The sequence below is a fragment of the Oncorhynchus kisutch genome, linkage group LG3 (genome assembly GCF_002021735.2).
Source record: "Oncorhynchus kisutch isolate 150728-3 linkage group LG3, Okis_V2, whole genome shotgun sequence".
Classification (NCBI taxonomy): domain Eukaryota; kingdom Metazoa; phylum Chordata; class Actinopteri; order Salmoniformes; family Salmonidae; genus Oncorhynchus; species Oncorhynchus kisutch.
The window spans coordinates 46630714-46647316 of NC_034176.2; the positions used below are offsets into that span (position 1 = coordinate 46630714).

General features: G+C 41.3%; 1 protein-coding gene across 3 annotated transcripts in view; it reads left to right on the forward strand.

The window, feature by feature from the left end:
- LOC109883908 (SEC14-like protein 2) overlaps positions 1–16297 on the forward strand; it is a 38998-nt gene extending 22701 nt beyond the window's left edge. For all 3 annotated transcript variants that reach the window (XM_031807317.1, XM_020475925.2, XM_020475920.2), the window contains 4 exons: positions 196–302; positions 10546–10685; positions 13449–13618; positions 14441–16297. In XM_031807317.1, the coding sequence (XP_031663177.1) occupies positions 196–302; positions 10546–10685; positions 13449–13618; positions 14441–14625 (602 nt within the window). In that variant the 3' untranslated portion in view covers positions 14626–16297. The remainder of the gene's footprint in view (positions 1–195; positions 303–10545; positions 10686–13448; positions 13619–14440) is intronic.
- Positions 16298–16603: the final 306 nt, after the last annotated feature.

Sequence of the window (16603 nt, forward strand, 5' to 3'; positions counted from 1 at the left end):
AGGAACATTCCATACGCTGTGAATACATACAGTATATGGTTGCATCGTCTCTAACTCTACCCATTTTAACCCTTCAGTTCAGTAAAGGTAATGAATGCACTCACTGTAAGTCGCTCTGGATAAGAGCGCCTGCTAAATAACTCAAACGTAAAATGGCAATATCAGTCTCTCTCTCTTTACCTGTCTGTTCTGCAGGCAACTGGCAGGAGGTGTTGCTGAACTACATAGACCCAGAGCAGCTTCCTGCTGCGTACGGAGGGAAACTCACCGACCCGGACGGGGACTCTCGCTGTAGGACCAAGGTGAGCTCACACCACCAGGAAGTGGGTTGCTTTTTTCATGACCCCCCCCCCCCCGAAATGAGACGAGAGATGTCCAATGCTGTAGTCATTGCTGCTCTTCAGTAGATTTAGGAGAAAAATTTAATTATACATGGCGACAACATTTAGGGCTTGCAGTGCCACCTATTACTAGTTGCTCCACATCTGCCTAGGGGCTTTTGCAGTAGGAAGGACTCAACATGCTGCAATATTGAAGCCATGCTGTGAGATGAGAGCAGCTTTGCTTTGCTGCCTGCAACCACAAGATGCTGCAGGCAGGGCTAATAACGTTCCTAAGATACATCCTGCTACTAGTGGGGCCAGTGGAATTAGATGAGGATTCTCTGTCAGACTGTTGGACTTTGTATGTGTGATACATTGAGATTGTGGGCTATATATCACCATGAAACAATTCACAATGAGTCTCGAGTCTTTTTATTCCTTCTCGTCATTGAGATGTTATAGGAGTTCCAGATGGCTTCCTTAGAGTCTGCTTCAACAGTTACAGTCTGCTGATTGGGTATTTTTCGAAGACAATGCCGCATGGATATATCATGGATCTGCTTATTTTTGCTCTTCAGTTCAATTCTGCCTTGCCACAAATGACCTTGCTGCCAGCCAGCTACAACCTCTCAATGGCTCTGTAGTCATCTACCTGCCAGTAAATACCATGACAGTTGAGTCTGGCTTCCTTAGAGTCTGCTTCAACAGTTACAGTCTGCTGGTTGGGTATTTTTCGAAGACAATGCCGCATGGATATATCATGGATCTGCTTATTTTTGCTCTTCAGTTCAATTCTGCCTTGCCACAAATGACCTTGCTGCCAGCCAGCTACAACCTCTCAATGGCTCTGTAGTCATCTACCTGACAGTAAATACCATGACAGTTGAGTCTGAAAAAATTATGCATTTGAATTGTTCTTACCTAGGAAACTGACCCTTGCTCTGATGTCTCTGTAGATACATAGGTAGAGATGTCTTCCTAACCTGGAGAGGAGCAGGAGGAGTAGGAGGACAGGTCTTTGTCATCCCAAATGAGACCCAGGAAATGACCTTTTGAAATCTTCCGGAAGACTAAGATTCCACGGACTGAAATTCTCCCTAACTTCATGATTCCATTTTACTCAACTGAGTAATTTAGTCTTTCAACACAGGATTGAACAGGAACTTCAGCTTTTATCATTTGTAGCTATCCTATGGGGTTCTATGGAGTGTTTAGATCAGGGACTTAGTTGGTAATCTCGGTTAACCCAGAACTAAATTATTGCATCATTTGGTCAGATGCCATCTGTTAGGTTCTGAACAAACAGAGAAAAACTCAAACGGACGACTAGAAAAAGCTCAAACCCAAGTTTATTCACCCACTGGGTCATACAGCTGCAAGGTACACAAGCACATATAACCTCCTACTAGGCAGGGTCAACTCCTTACACATCTAGACAGCCAATACATCTCTGTTGCTAGGCAGGAACTTATTGGTTCCTCTCACTGGGGTAGTCATGGCCCTGCCTGATGCTAGAACCTTCGTGGGTGTGGAAGTGTATGTATATGAGGTAGGACTGTAGTAGGAGAGTCATTGTGGTGGGCCCCCCTCCCCAAGGTTTCTTCTCACTTCATCTGTTGACTTGACCTCGAGTCGAATTCCTCACTCGTCCCTTGTTCCACAGCCGGTCTGCCTTATCAGAGACTAACTAGACTGTTGCCCTTTGCCTCCCTCCTTACGAACAAAAAATGAACTTTCTGCACTTCCCCCTTGTCTCACTCAGTAAATTTCCATACACCAAATTCTTATCCACCCTTCATTGACCCCAACATATAAATTCCTTATACATGTCAAATAATCAATAAGTTATATTATGGTAACAGGAATAAGTATATTTCAAGCTACAATCCAACAGTCCCTCTTTTTTTAATAGTATCTCCATTCTGTTCAACAATTAGGGTAGCCTAGTGGTTAGAGCGTTGGACTAGTAACCGAAAGGTTGCAAGTTCATATCCCCGAGCTGACAAGGTACAAATCTGTCGTTCTGCCCCTGAACAGGCAGTTAACCCACTGTTCCTAGGCCGTCATTGAAAATAAGAATTTGTTCTTAACTGACTTACCTAGTAAAATAAAGGTAAAAAAATTAATAATAAAACATTTAAAAAACTTAGAAATGACTTATAAATAAACAGAAAAGAAAACATGATTCATATTCTCAGTTGATTTGGATGTTTACACCTCAGAGACTTTATGGCCTCTGACTATGTAATCTGCTTTCATGGCATAAAGCCCTGGCCTCAAACCTATAATCACACTATGCACACTTTTACTCCCCCCTGTCTGCCATTACCCCTCCTGTTGTACAACTGATAATGACATTTCAGCTGGAGATTTTGACTTTCTCTTCCTCCTTCCGGTTCCTAAGAGATTGAAAGCAAAATACAGTGTTAGTAATGCGTTAAGCTATGCATAATCATATATGGCAAAAACTGTACCTTTGGATACTGTTCTGCTGGGGTCCACAAAAATGAAGGCTCAAAATACCTCCTCATGCTTGTACCCAGACTTCCCCCATCAGGCTGCGGGTTTTACAGGAGGTGTTCCCACACGATGTCATCCTCACTTTGGCCCTCTGTTTCCCCAGACAAGCCCCCCCTCCTTTGTCTAGGATGTACAATGAATCTCTGTGTCTAGGCAGGTGGTGTTATCCTCCCATCCTGAGTCCAGAACCTTTGGTACTCCTCCACACATCTCCCGGTCTTCTTATCAGTAGTATACATTATTGCACTTTGCCTCAGTCCATTGTTAATTACCTGGACTCATAAACAAACAGCTATTTGAGAATAAGCGACCCATTCCTACTCAAGTGAATATCATGAAAGCTAGAAGACAGTATTATAGGGCAATAGTTCACAATCTATGGTATAAGCGCTATCATGTGACTCCTATCTCCCTTATGGGAACATTCTGTCTGAGACAGGCCATCGTTGTACTTTGCCTCCGGCCACAAATACATTTGCACATAGATCATTCCATCTAAACCATAACACACTCATTACTACTGCTAGACCACTTACAGTGGGGCAAAAAAGTATTTAGTCAGCCACCAATTGTGCAAGTTCTCCCACTTAAAAAGATGAGAGAGGCCTGTAATTTTAATCATAGGTACACTTCAACTATGACGGACAAAATGATATTTTTTTTTCTCCAGAAAATCACATTGTAGGATTTTTAATTAAATTATTTGCAAATTATGGTGGAAAATAAGTATTTGGTCAATAACAAAAGTTTTTCTCAATACTTTGTTACATACCCTTTGTTGGCAATGACAGAGGTCAAACGTTTTCTGTAAGTCTTCACAAGGTTTTCACACACTGTTGCTGGTATTTTGGCCCATTCCTCCATGCAGAGCTCCTCTAGAGCAGTGATGTTTTGGGGCTGTTGCTGGGCCACACAGACTTTCAACTCCCTCCAAAGATTTTCTATGGGGTTGAGATCTGGAGACTGGCTAGGCCACTCCAGGACCTTGAAATGCTTCTTACGAAGCCACTCCTTCGTTGCCCGGGCGGTGTGTTTGGGATCATTGTCATGCTGAAAGACCCAGCCACGTTTCATCTTCAATGCACGGCACGGGGATTCTTTAGCTAAATAGCCCAGTACTGTAGCCTACTCCCGATCGTCACATTCCATCCATATTTTTCGTTCCATCCTAACAGAAACCCAGAAGGTTTTTCGTTTTAATAGAAACACCATAATATTAATAAAATTAATTAAGCAAAATTTCTTAAAATTAGTCCCATATACTATGTTCTTACAAAACAAGGTTTAAAATTCTCTAGTACAGCCGCTATTGAAGGCTATCAGATGCTTCTCAAAGATGCCCTCTGGTGGTCAAACTTGCACTAACTAGCATTAATGTTATTAACGTTATTGTATCACAATTCCAGTGGATCAGAAGTTTACAAACACTAAGTTGACTGTGCCTTAAACAGCTTGGAAAATTCCAGAAAATGCTGTCATGGCATTAGAAGCTTCTGATAGGCTAATTGACATCATTTGAGTCAATTGGAGGTGAACCTGTGGATGTATTTCAAGGCCTACCTTCAAACCCAGTGTCTCTTTGCTTGAAATCATGGAAAAAACAAAAGAGATGAGCCAAGACCTCAGAAAAAGAATTGTAGACCTCCACAAGTCTTGTTCATCCTTGGGAGCAATTTCCAAATGCAAACGCAAGTATAAACACCATGGGACCACGCAGACGTCATACCGTTCAGGAAGGAGACACGTTCTGTCTTCTAGAGATTAATTTACTTTGGTGCAAAAAGTGCAAATCAATCCCAGAGCAACAGCAAAGGACCTTGTCAAGATGCTGGAGGAAACAGGCACAAAAGTATCTATATCCACAGTAAAACGAGTCCTATATCAACATAACCTGAAAGGTGCTCAGCAAGGAAGAAGCCACTGCTCCAAAACGCCATAAAAAAAAAACATGTGCAGTTGCAAGCTGTAGTCTAAGGACAAAGATTGTACTTTTTGGAGAAATGTCCTCTGGTCTGATGAAACTGTTTGGCCATAATGACCATCATTATGTTTGGCGGAAAAAGGGGGAGGCTTGCAAGCCGAAGAACACCATCCCAACTGTGAAGCACGGGGGTGGCAGCATCATGTTGTGGGGGTGCTTTATTGCAGGAGGGACTGGTGCACTTCACAAAATAGATGGCATCAGGAGGAATGATAATTATATGGATATATTGAAGCAACATCTCAAGACATCAGTCAGGAAGTTAAAGCTTGGTCGCAAATGAGTCTCCAAATGGACAATGACCACAAGCATACTTCCTAAGTTGTGGCAAAATGGCTTAAGGACAACAAAGTCAAGGTATTGAAGTAGCCATCACAAAGCCCTGACCTCAATCCTATATAAAATGTGTGGGCAGAACTGAAAAAAGTGTGTGCGAGCAAGGAGGCCTACACACCTGGCTCCATTACACTAGCTGTGTCAGGAGGAATGGGCCAAAATTCACCCAAATTATTGTGGGAAGCTTGTGAAAGGCTACGTTTGACCCAAGTTAAACAATTTAAAAGCAATGCTACCAAATACTAATTGAGTGTATGTAAAGTTCTGACCCACTGGGAATGTGATGAAAGAAATAAAAGCTGAAAGAAATCATTATCTCTACTATTATTCTGACATGTCACATTCTTAAAATAAAGTGGTGATCCTAACTGGCCTAAGACAGGAAATTTGACTAGGATTTAATGTCAGGAATTGTGGAAAATCTGAGTTTAAATGTATTTGGCTAAGGTGTATATAAACTTCCGACTTCAACTGTAAGTATATGGATGAGCGATGGCCGAGCGGCATAGGCAAGGTGCAGTAGAAGGTATAAAATACAGTATATACATGTGATATGAGTAATGTAAGATATGTAAACATTTTTAGTGGCATTATTTAAAGTGCCATTATTTAAAGTGACTAGTAATCTATTTATTAAAGTGGCCAGTGATTGGGTCTCAATGTAGGTAGCAGCCTCTCTGAGTTAGTGATTGCTGTTTAGCAGTCTGATGGGCTTGGGATTGAAAAACAGCTTCTGTCTCTCGGTCCCAGCTTTGATGCACTTGTACTGACCTCGCCTTCTGGATGGTAGCGTTGTGAACATGCAGTGGCTCGGGTGGTTGGTGTCCTTGATGATCTTTATGGCCTTCCTGTGACATCGGGTGCTGTAGGTGTCATGGAGGGCAGGTAGTTTGCCCCCGGTGATTGCGTTGTGCAGACCGCAGCACCCTCTGGAGAGCCTTGCGGTTGAGGGCGGTGCAGTTCCGTACAAGCTGTGATATGGCCCGACAGGATGCCCTCGATTGTGTATCTGTAAAAGTTTGTCAAGAGTTTTGGTGACAAGCCAAATTTCTTCAGCCTCCTGAGGTTGAAGAGGCGCTAGAGGAATAACCTTAATTTCTCCGAACCAGAATAGACTGACGAGTTTCAGAAGAAAGTTATTTGTTTCTGGCCATTTTGAGCCTGTAATCGAACCTACAAATACTGAAATACTGATGCTCCAGATACACAACTAGTCTAAAGAAGGCCAGTCTTATTGCTTTTTTAATCAGAACAACAGTTTTCAGCTGGGCTAACATAATTGCAAAAGGGTTTTCTAATGATCAATTAGCCTTTTAAAACGATAAACTTGGATTAGCCTACACAACGTGTCATTGGAACACAGGAGTGATGGTTGCTGATAATGGGCCTCTGTAGATATTACATAAAAAAATGATCTGTTTCATCTGACATTTATAGCTTATTTGCTGTAGAGGGAGATCAGACTGGGTCTGTGTGTAAACTACAGGCAGATTATGTAACAGTCAGTCAAGTTTTAAAGATAATTTTTAACACCTTGACAGTGCCACAAATGCATTTGGATCAAGGTCCTGTTTGTGTCTGCAGCTGTCCTCAGCTCAACATTTCCCATGGCTTGCTGTGTTATGCTAGACATGTAATGAATGGTCTTGTGTGATTTGACTGTGGACCAATGCTAATTGCCCTCTGCTTATGGTTGAGGTGAACCATCCCATCTCTCTCTCCCTTCACTCACAAATGGAATACATCACCCCTTTTTGCAAGTGGTTCTCAATTACTGCTGCAAGCAGCATTTTTTACTTCCGTCTGTGTTTGGTGTGTCAGTATTTCTCAAATCCTTGGTTTTCTTGAGCTGAGGGCTCAGACTGTTTAGGAAAATGAGATCATTAGCCAGTAAGGTGGTCTAAAGAAAATGGTTGGTCTTGTTATTATAGCAAATAAATTACAAAATTAAACTCTGAGGCTGATACTCTTGGACTTTTATTTCTCAGCTGAAAGTATGTGAAGCTCAAAAAGCCTATGATAAAACATGTAACCGCAGCAGATTCGTAGTCGTAGAAAGTAAAGCTTTCTTTTTTATTTCCTCGTAAGTTCTTCCCTAAAAAAAATGTCCTGCTGACTTTCATAGCATTTTTATCAGCTACAGTACCTTGCAAAAGTATTCACCCCCATGGTATTTTTCCTATTTTGTTGAAATACAGCCTGTAATTTAAATAGATTTTTATTTGGATTTTATGTAATGGACATGCACAAAACAGTGAAATGAAATTACTTGTTTCAAAAAATAAAGATTTTTAATGGAAAAGTGGTGCGTGCATATGTATTCACCCCCTTTGCTATGAAGCCCCTAAATAAGATCTGGTGCAACCAATTACCTTCAGAAGTCACATAATTAGTTAGATTGCACATAGGTGAACATTATTTAAGTGTCACATGATCTCAGTATATATATACAGTACCTTGCGAAAGTATTCGGCCCCCTTGAACTTTGCGACCTTTTGCCACATTTCAGGCTTCAAACATAAAGATATAAAACTGTATTTTTTTGTGAAGAATCAACAACAAGTGGGACACAATCATGAAGTGGAACGACATTTATTGGATATTTCAAACTTTTTTAACAAATCAAAAACTGAAAAATTGGGCGTGCAAAATTATTCAGCCCCTTTACTTTCAGTGCAGCAAATCTCTCCAGAAGTTCAGTGAGGATCTCTGAATGATCCAATGTTGACCTAAATGACTAATGATGATAAATACAATCCACCTGTGTGTAATCAAGTCTCCGTATAAATGCACCTGCACTGTGATAGTCTCAGAGGTCCGTTAAAAGCGCAGAGAGCATCATGAAGAACAAGGAACACACCAGGCAGGTCCGAGATACTGTTGTGAAGAAGTTTAAAGCCGGATTTGGATACAAAAAGATTTCCCAAGCTTTAAACATCCCAAGGAGCACTGTGCAAGCGATAATATTGAAATGGAAGGAGTATCAGACCACTGCAAATCTACCAAGACCTGGCCGTCCCTCAACTTTCAGCTCATACAAGGAGAAGACTGATCAGAGATGCAGCCAAAAGGCCCATGATCACTCTGGATGAACTGCAGAGATCTACAGCTGAGGTGGGAGACTCTGTCCATAGGACAACAATCAGTCGTATATTGCAAGAAGTGGCAAGAAGAAAGCCATTTCTTAAAGATATCCATAAAAAGTGTTGTTTAAAGTTTGCCACAAGCCACCTGGGAGACACACCAAACATGAGGAAGAAGGTGCTCTGGTCAGATGAAACCAAAATTGAACTTTTTGGCAACAATGCAAAACGTTATGTTTGGCGTAAAAGCAACACAGCTCATCACCCTGAACACACCATCCCCACTGTCAAACATGGTGGTGGCAGCATCATGGTTTGGGCCTGCTTTTCTTCAGCAGGGACAGGGAAGATGGTTAAAATTGATAGGAAGATGGATAGAGCCAAATACAGGACCATTCTGGAAGAAAACCTGATGGAGTCTGCAAAAGACCTGAGACTGGGACGGAGATTTGTCTTCCAACAAGACAATGATCCAAAACATTAAGCAAAATCTACAATGGAATGGTTCAAAAATAAACATATCCAGGTGTTAGAATGACCAAGTCAAAGTCCAGACCTGAATCCAATCGAGAATCTGTGGAAAGAACTGAAAACTGCTGTTCACAAATGCTCTCCATCCAACATCACTGAGCTCAAGCTGTTTTGCAAGGAGGAATGGAAATTCAGTATCTCGATGTGCAAAACTGATAGAGACATACCCCAAGCGACTTACAGCTGTAATCGCAGCAAAAGGTGGCGCTACAAAGTATTAACTTAAGGGGGCTGAATAATTTTGCACGCCCAATTTTTCCGTTTTTGATTTGTTAAAAAAGTTTGAAATATCCAATAAATGTCGTTCCACTTCATGATTGTGTCCCACTTGTTGTTGATTCTTCACAAAAAAATACAGTTTTATATCTTTATGTTTGAAGCCTGAAATGTGGCCAAAATGTCGCAAAGTTCAAGGGGGCCGAATACTTTCGCAAGGCACTGTATATATATATACACACACCTGTTCTGAAAGGCCCCAGAGTCTGCAACACCACTAAGCAAGGAACACCACCAAGCAAGCGGCACCATGAAGAACAAGGAGCTCTCCAAACAGGTCAGGGACAAAGTTGTGGAGAAGTATAGATCAGGGTTGGGTTATGAAAAATATCAGAAACTTTGAACATCCCATGGAGCACCATTAAATCCATTATTAAAAAATTGAAAGAATATGGCACCACAACAAACCTGCCAATAGAGGGCCGCCCACCAAAACTCACAGGCCAAGCAAGGAGGGCATTAATCAGAGAGGCAACAAAGAGACCAAAGATAACCCTGAAGGAGCTGCAAAGCTCCACAGTGGAGATTGGAGGATCTGTCCATAGGACCACTAAGAGCTGGGCTTTACGGAAGAGTGTCCAGAAAAATAATCCATTGCTTAAAAAGGCACGTGGGACACTCCCCAAACATATGGAACAAGGTACTCTGGTCAGATGAGACAAAAATTTAGCTTTTTCGCCATCAAGGAAAAACGCTATGTCTGGCGCAAACCCAACACCTCATCACCCCGAGAACACCATTTCACAGTGAAGCATGGTGGTGGCAGCATCATGCTGTGGGGATGTTTTTCATCAACAGGGACTACTAGTCAGAATTGAAGGAATGATGAATGGCGCTAAATACAGGGAAATTCTTAAGGGAAACCTGTTTCAGTCTTCCAGAAATTTGAGACTGGGACAGAGGTTCACCTTCCAGCAGGACAATAACCCTAAGTATACTGCTAAAGCAACACTTGAGTGGTTTATGGGGAACATTTAAATGTATCTGAATGGCCTAGTCAAAGCCCAGACCTCAATCCAATTGAGAATTTGTGGTATGACTTAAAGATTGCTGTACACCAGCGAAACCCATCCAAATTGAAGGAGCTGGAGCAGTTTTGCCTTGAAGAATGGGCAGAAATCCCTGTGGCTAGTTGTGCCAAGCTTATAGAAACATACCCAAAGAGAATTACAGCTGTAATTGCTGCAAAAGGTGGCTCTACAAAGTATTGACTTTGGGGGGGGGGGGGGGGGTGAATAGTTATGCACAGTCAAGTTTTCTGTTTTATTTGTCTTATTTCTTGGTTGATTCATAATAAAAACAAATATTTTGCATCTTCAAAGTGTTGTGTAAATCAAATGATACAACCCCCCCCCCCAAAAAAAATCCATTCTAATTCCAGGTTGTAAGGCAACAAAATAGGAAAAATGCCAAGGGGGGTGAATACTTTCGCAAGCCACTGTAACCCCACAACATCCATCCTCTTACTCTGTCTATATATATGTGTGTATTCAAGATCCACTATGCTGGGACAGTGCCTACGTCCTACTATGTTCGTGAGTCAGTGAAGGTGGACTATGAACAGTGTCTAACAGTCAGCCGTGGCTCCTCACAGCAGCTAGAATATGAGATCCTCTTCCCTGGCTGTGTGCTCAGGTGAGTGGACCGATATTACTACCACTATTTATTTCTTTCTATCCCTCCCTCTTTCTCTGTCTTACCTCTCTGTAACCCCACAACTTGAACTGTTCTATATCGGCCTCCCTTACCTCCCTCCACCTTTATTTTCCTCTCTCTCTGTCTATCTCTTTATTACCCTCCTTAACTCCAGTGCAGGGTGGCCCTGCATCGAGTCCGATACCCACGGTTCCCCGTGGTTGACCCGGAAAAATGTCAGTTGGTGGGTGAAATGAAAACGTTCTTTCAACCCACGGGTCGGCTCGCGATTCAGAACAATTATAATCCGTATCGAAACATTTTAAATCAATATAAAAAATGGTTTACAGACCCAGGACTTGTTGTGTTGCGAATTCCATTCTGTGAGCGATGAGGCAGACATATAAGCTACCACGCTGTGGATCAGGGAACTGTCCATTATTTGTGTGGTGCTGAAATGTATGTTTCGTCCTCCCACACGAGAATACTTTGCCAAGTGTACTTTCCCTGGCTAGCTTAGCTCATGTGAAAATGGCCAACGTAGGTATTTGTTTACGATAGGCTAATTGAGTTTATTCAATTATCAGTTAACTATTAAGCTACTCCAGGCATTCATTTGCAGCCTTTCTTAAATTATGGGTCGGGTCGCGGACCTGTTAATGGTGGATCGCGATGTGTCCGAGTACATTTCTAATTATTTCATTCATTACTGGAATTGATTTGGCCAAGTGCACGCTCTGCTTAGCAGCGGTCTCTGCTCAGTTTGGCAGCTGCGTGAGAGTGAGATGCCCGTGTGCTTCGCGGTTTACCTGATCTTTTTTTCTGCAGTTTTCTTGAAGATTACTCCGCGACACAGGCGATGCAGCGCTGTCGTTCAGCAGCAGATGATGCGCTGTCTGCCACTGACTTGTCATTTCCATTCGCCATCACTCACCGCTGTCATCAGATGGATTCATGCTAGCCACAAGTTCGGACTGAGCTCAATTGTCATGAAACGCATATACAGAGAGCGTTTCTCTTTCATAGAAATTTAAAACGAAGAGCGCCCACAATGTGTTTTGTGCGGGGAAGTGCTTAATAATGAAACGACACGTCCTGACCAAACATCCACAGCATGATGGTAAACCATGCTTCAGGAAACAGTGCTACGACAGTGGAAAAGTAAGTCAGCTAGCATGGCATTGTCATTTTATAACAGGTGATGATAAGTAGAAATAAGGGAGCACTAACTAACTTCCATAGTAGTAGATGTGAGTTTAACTTTCAAACAATCCCCTGGCCTTGTACACAGCTAATAGCTATCATTTGCCAAGGCAAGCTAGCTACTAGGAACAGTACAAATGAAGATGAAAAATGTACATCTTACTGTATAAATGATTGTTGAAAACTGGTCTCTGTTGGAACTGTTGCTGTTAAAATACAATCATATTTTTTGTATTCTTAACTGGAATAAACGGATTGAAGCAAGATGCTTTTTGAGGCAAACACACCAGTTTGGCACCACATACCTATGCGAGTCAGGTTTCTCAACTCTGACACACTTAAAACAAGTACAGAAACAGTTTCAAGGTTGAGCATGACCTGAGTATTGCACTGTCAAGAACGGAGCCCAGAATAGACATGCTCTCAATAGGACTGTGTGTGTGTGTGTTTTCTGGTCTACATCTGTGTGATGTGATCAATCAGTTTATTCCAGTTCAAAATAAAACATATGTATTGTATTTTAACAGCAACAGTTCCAACCTAAACTTTCTTTCAACAATTTCTACAGCAAGATGTACAGTAGGCCTGATCATTGTTCATCTGTACTGATGCTTAGAGTTGCACTATCAAAAAGCCTGTGTGTGTGTTCTGTTATTCATATGTGTGATGTGATCAATCAGTTTATTCCAGTTCAGAATGAAAATGATTTATTGTATTTTAACAGCAAACAGTTCCAAACTAGACAGATATGTAAGAGTGTTTTTAAAGGGGGAAAAGAAACATTAATATATATGTATATGGATATTTAATTTCATTGTTCATTTGTTTTTGTCTATATTGCATTTGTTTTAGGCATAAGGGCAATGAAATATACCAATATTTATGTATAGTTGCATATTTTGCTAAGCTTGGGTCCCAGGAAAACACATCATTTCTCATTTGGGTCCCAGGCTGAAAAGGTTTAAGAACCTCTGATTTAGACCGTTATGGTCTAGTAGCTAGCTTGCCTTGCCAGCGTTATGCTGGCTATATATCAAGTTTAAACCGCTGGTGAAAGTTTGAGCAGGTCTAGGTTATAGCCTACTAATTAAATGTAGTTTTGCATCCTATATTAGATTCTGGGAATTGTTTATATGATTTTCAATTAAACAGTTTTACTATCTAAACAATATTGAATGTAAAGGTCTTGTTTTATTATGTCGGCTATAGGCTTTCATCAGGTAAGAAGGCTAATGAGAAGACCCTTTTTCAGAGCAATTTTTGTTGTCAATGTGCCACATCTCATTGTAAAAAAATGTATTATGTCGTTCTGGCATGGTTTCATGGCATAGTTTCCTTTTATCTAAATGTTGATTAGACATGCATATACATTAACTCATGCAGGGAGGGGAATAATAGCCTATGACTAGTCATAGCCTTGTCATAGCCTATGAATAGTCATAAAAACGATTAAATAAATTAATGTTATTTGGCGGGTCACGGATCGGCTCTCGGAACAATTCTATATCCCGTGTGTCGGGATATATAATTATGTAATATAATATCTCCCCCCCCATGCAGGTGGCAGTTTTCTAGTGATGGGGCAGACATCGGCTTTGGGGTGTTTATGAAGGGGAAGATAGGAGAGAGGCAGAATGCAGGGCAGATGCAGGAGGTGGTTCCCAGCCAGAGATACAACGCACACCTGGTGCCCGAAGACGGCTCTCTCACCTGCAGCGAGCCTGGGGTCTGTGAGTACAGGACAGCTAGACAGAGACACATAAGCGATTTCTAAACGTTATACCCCTTTCACACTATTGTGCCATCCCAAACCAAGCCAAACTGTGCTGGCTTGGGTATTTTCTTTTCACATTGCCTTTTTTTCATGGTTCCAGCAACTTTAATGCTTGGTTTGATTAGTCTCAGTAGTGTGAAAAGCCCTACAGTGGGCTAGAACAGAGGTACAATGACACATGAAGACTTGGGTAGGGGCACATAAGAACCTAGTCCAGTGGTACTAGACAGAGATTGGATCTCGGGCCTACCAGTATAACACTAGCCCACCGTGTGACTACTTTACAGACCTGTGTCTTTGCCTGTTGGGTGACGCTTTTCCTACTTCTGAGGGTATATCCGTGGTCAGTGGATCGTTCTGTCTGCTTCCTGTCTGCAAGGCTGATTAGCTAGACAAAAAGGTGTGAAACACAGATGTGTGCGTGCAAAGTGAGAACACAACATGGAATTCATGTTTGATTTTGATTTGGAGGGGGGTATCAGATATCAATTAGATTGCATTCTTACTTGGGCACTGCTCAGAGACGCAAACGACAACTGTCTACCGATTGCGGATGTAAGCTCGGTCGTGGGAAAATTGTCACCAAACAAGCATAGGAACGGTCAACAAATAACTAGCAAGGTGGGTGCATGTTATAAAGCTAGACCCAGGTTCCACTCAGGTCTAGAAACTGGGCAATTAAGAACCAGGCCTTGCATACAAGCACACAACGAGGACAAGGAGTAAAGGTGTAGGACTTGACTTAGGCAACATCCATGTTGTTTTCTTTCTTCTTCAGATGTGCTGCGGTTCGACAACACCTACAGTATCTTCCAGTCCAAACGCATCAGCTTCACCGTCGAGGTCTTGCTCCCAGGCCAATCTCAGTCTCCGAAAAAACGGGCTGGCTCACAAGTGGAGGCCAGCAACCAATCGCAGTCTCCGAATAACCAGGGTGGGTCAGAATCTGGGGCCAGCAGCTAATTGTGACAGACGTTACTGAGCTAGAGCTAGTCTCAGCCCCGGCCATGGTCAGTGAAGTCAGACCTGAAACCACTGAAATAGACTCCAATGATCAGCACTGAGGTACTTCATCTGACAATGGGCCATTGTGCTGCTCACGAATGAAGGTATGTAGCTCTGGTCCAGTGCATTACATGCAGCTTGCTGATGCTGAGACTTCTACATCTGCAAGCCACACGCAATGCTCTGGGCCAGAGCTAGAATGTACAATGAAGAGAAACAAGTCCACAACTCAGGGTTCCTGGAGTAGAGGAGATGTATTCAAACACAGACTGAAACAACTGGTTTACTTTCTACAATAAGTATATGGCTTTTAAAAATCTATTTTATTTTAAAGACCAGGAAGTATATTATATCTGAATGTCATTGATGGTCCAGGGTGTATTATTTTGCAATGCTGAGAGCAGAGCAGCAAGACCTCAGGAGATATTTATTTTGTCAACACTCCTCTATATAACCATCTGTTCAAGTACAATCCCTTTTCCGTGGCAACAACGCATTATGGGCATCACCCTGTCTTTCTCTCTCTCAAGCACTGGGTGAATTTCAAGGTTTTTCCCTTGATTTCTCATGTCCTTGATTCCTCACCTTCTTCTCAAAAGGCAAGGAATAAGGAAATACTTTTGAGATGTACCCTCTCGCTCTCAATCTTTCTTCTTTCTGTCATGATTTATGTCATGACAAAATTAGGCCATTTTGAGTATGCCTTTACTTTTCAAAATCAACACAGTTCTGTTCAAATGAATATGTTGACATACTGGTAGTTTTATTTTCAGGGAAAACAAATCTATATTTTGTCTTTTCATTGTTAGAACATAAAAGGCAAGAAATCTTTGAGAATGCTAATATCCACTGTCCAAAATCTGTATCATTAAGCATTATTGCAGTAGAATGACATTCCATTTTGTTGTGTAATCTTCACCACCAGTGTTTTCCTGTATAGGGTTGCAATTTGCAAAATTCCAGTAACTTTCCCCAAATTCCCAGGATTTCCAGAAATCCTGGTTAGTGGTCTGGATTTCCTGCTTATTCCCTCCTGATTCCGGGAATTCTCCAACTGAGAAATCCAGAAAACCTAGGAATTTTGGGCAAATTACCGGAATTTTGCAAACCTTTTCATGTATATCTATATGTAACAACAAAAGACATACATGGTGTAAATGCTTGCCTTAAATACGTCAGTGTGTTTAAAGAATGTGCAGCACTCAATGAACTGGCCCTTATGGGCAGTTGAAACACTCAAAAAGCTCTATTATATGTCATCTGTAAACTGTACTTATTGATTGAAGTCGTCTTCTGCCAGCATCTGGATAAAGTATTTTGCACAGTGAAAATCATGGAATGTAGATAGCTATTATAGCCTTATTCGACGTTGGTTTGTGCTCACTGTTCAATAGATAATTTATGTTACCTTTATGTATTTTAGTAATGAGTAGGGGGAACAGTACCCACTCCGAAACATTTAAATTATCTTTTTGTGAACATTTGTCAATCTTTTCTTTAGTTAAAATTGGAAACATGTCATTTATTTTTGTAGAATTCATGTAGTCAGTGCATATCTAATGTAACAGAAACCAATCTGAGCTGTTCCAATCTATTGGGAAAATAATATACATGTTTGAATCAACTTGAATGAATCTCGTCCACAAGCAGTCTCTCTTTCTCTGTCTAACCTATATGCAGATGTGGTAACAATTAAGCCTGGAGACTGAATATACAGTATACTAACTAAACAAGTACTTGGACGTACAGTATGGTACAAAATGATCGCACTTTAGAGCCATGACAGTACCTGAGTCTACAAAAGTAAAAGGTATGTCTGTGTCTTTCTCCAGTAGTTGTATCTATTGTCTGACAGTTAGTTAGTTTTCTAAGCATTTTTTTTATTAGGAACATATACAGTTGAAGTCGGAAGTTTACATACACTAAATTGACTGTG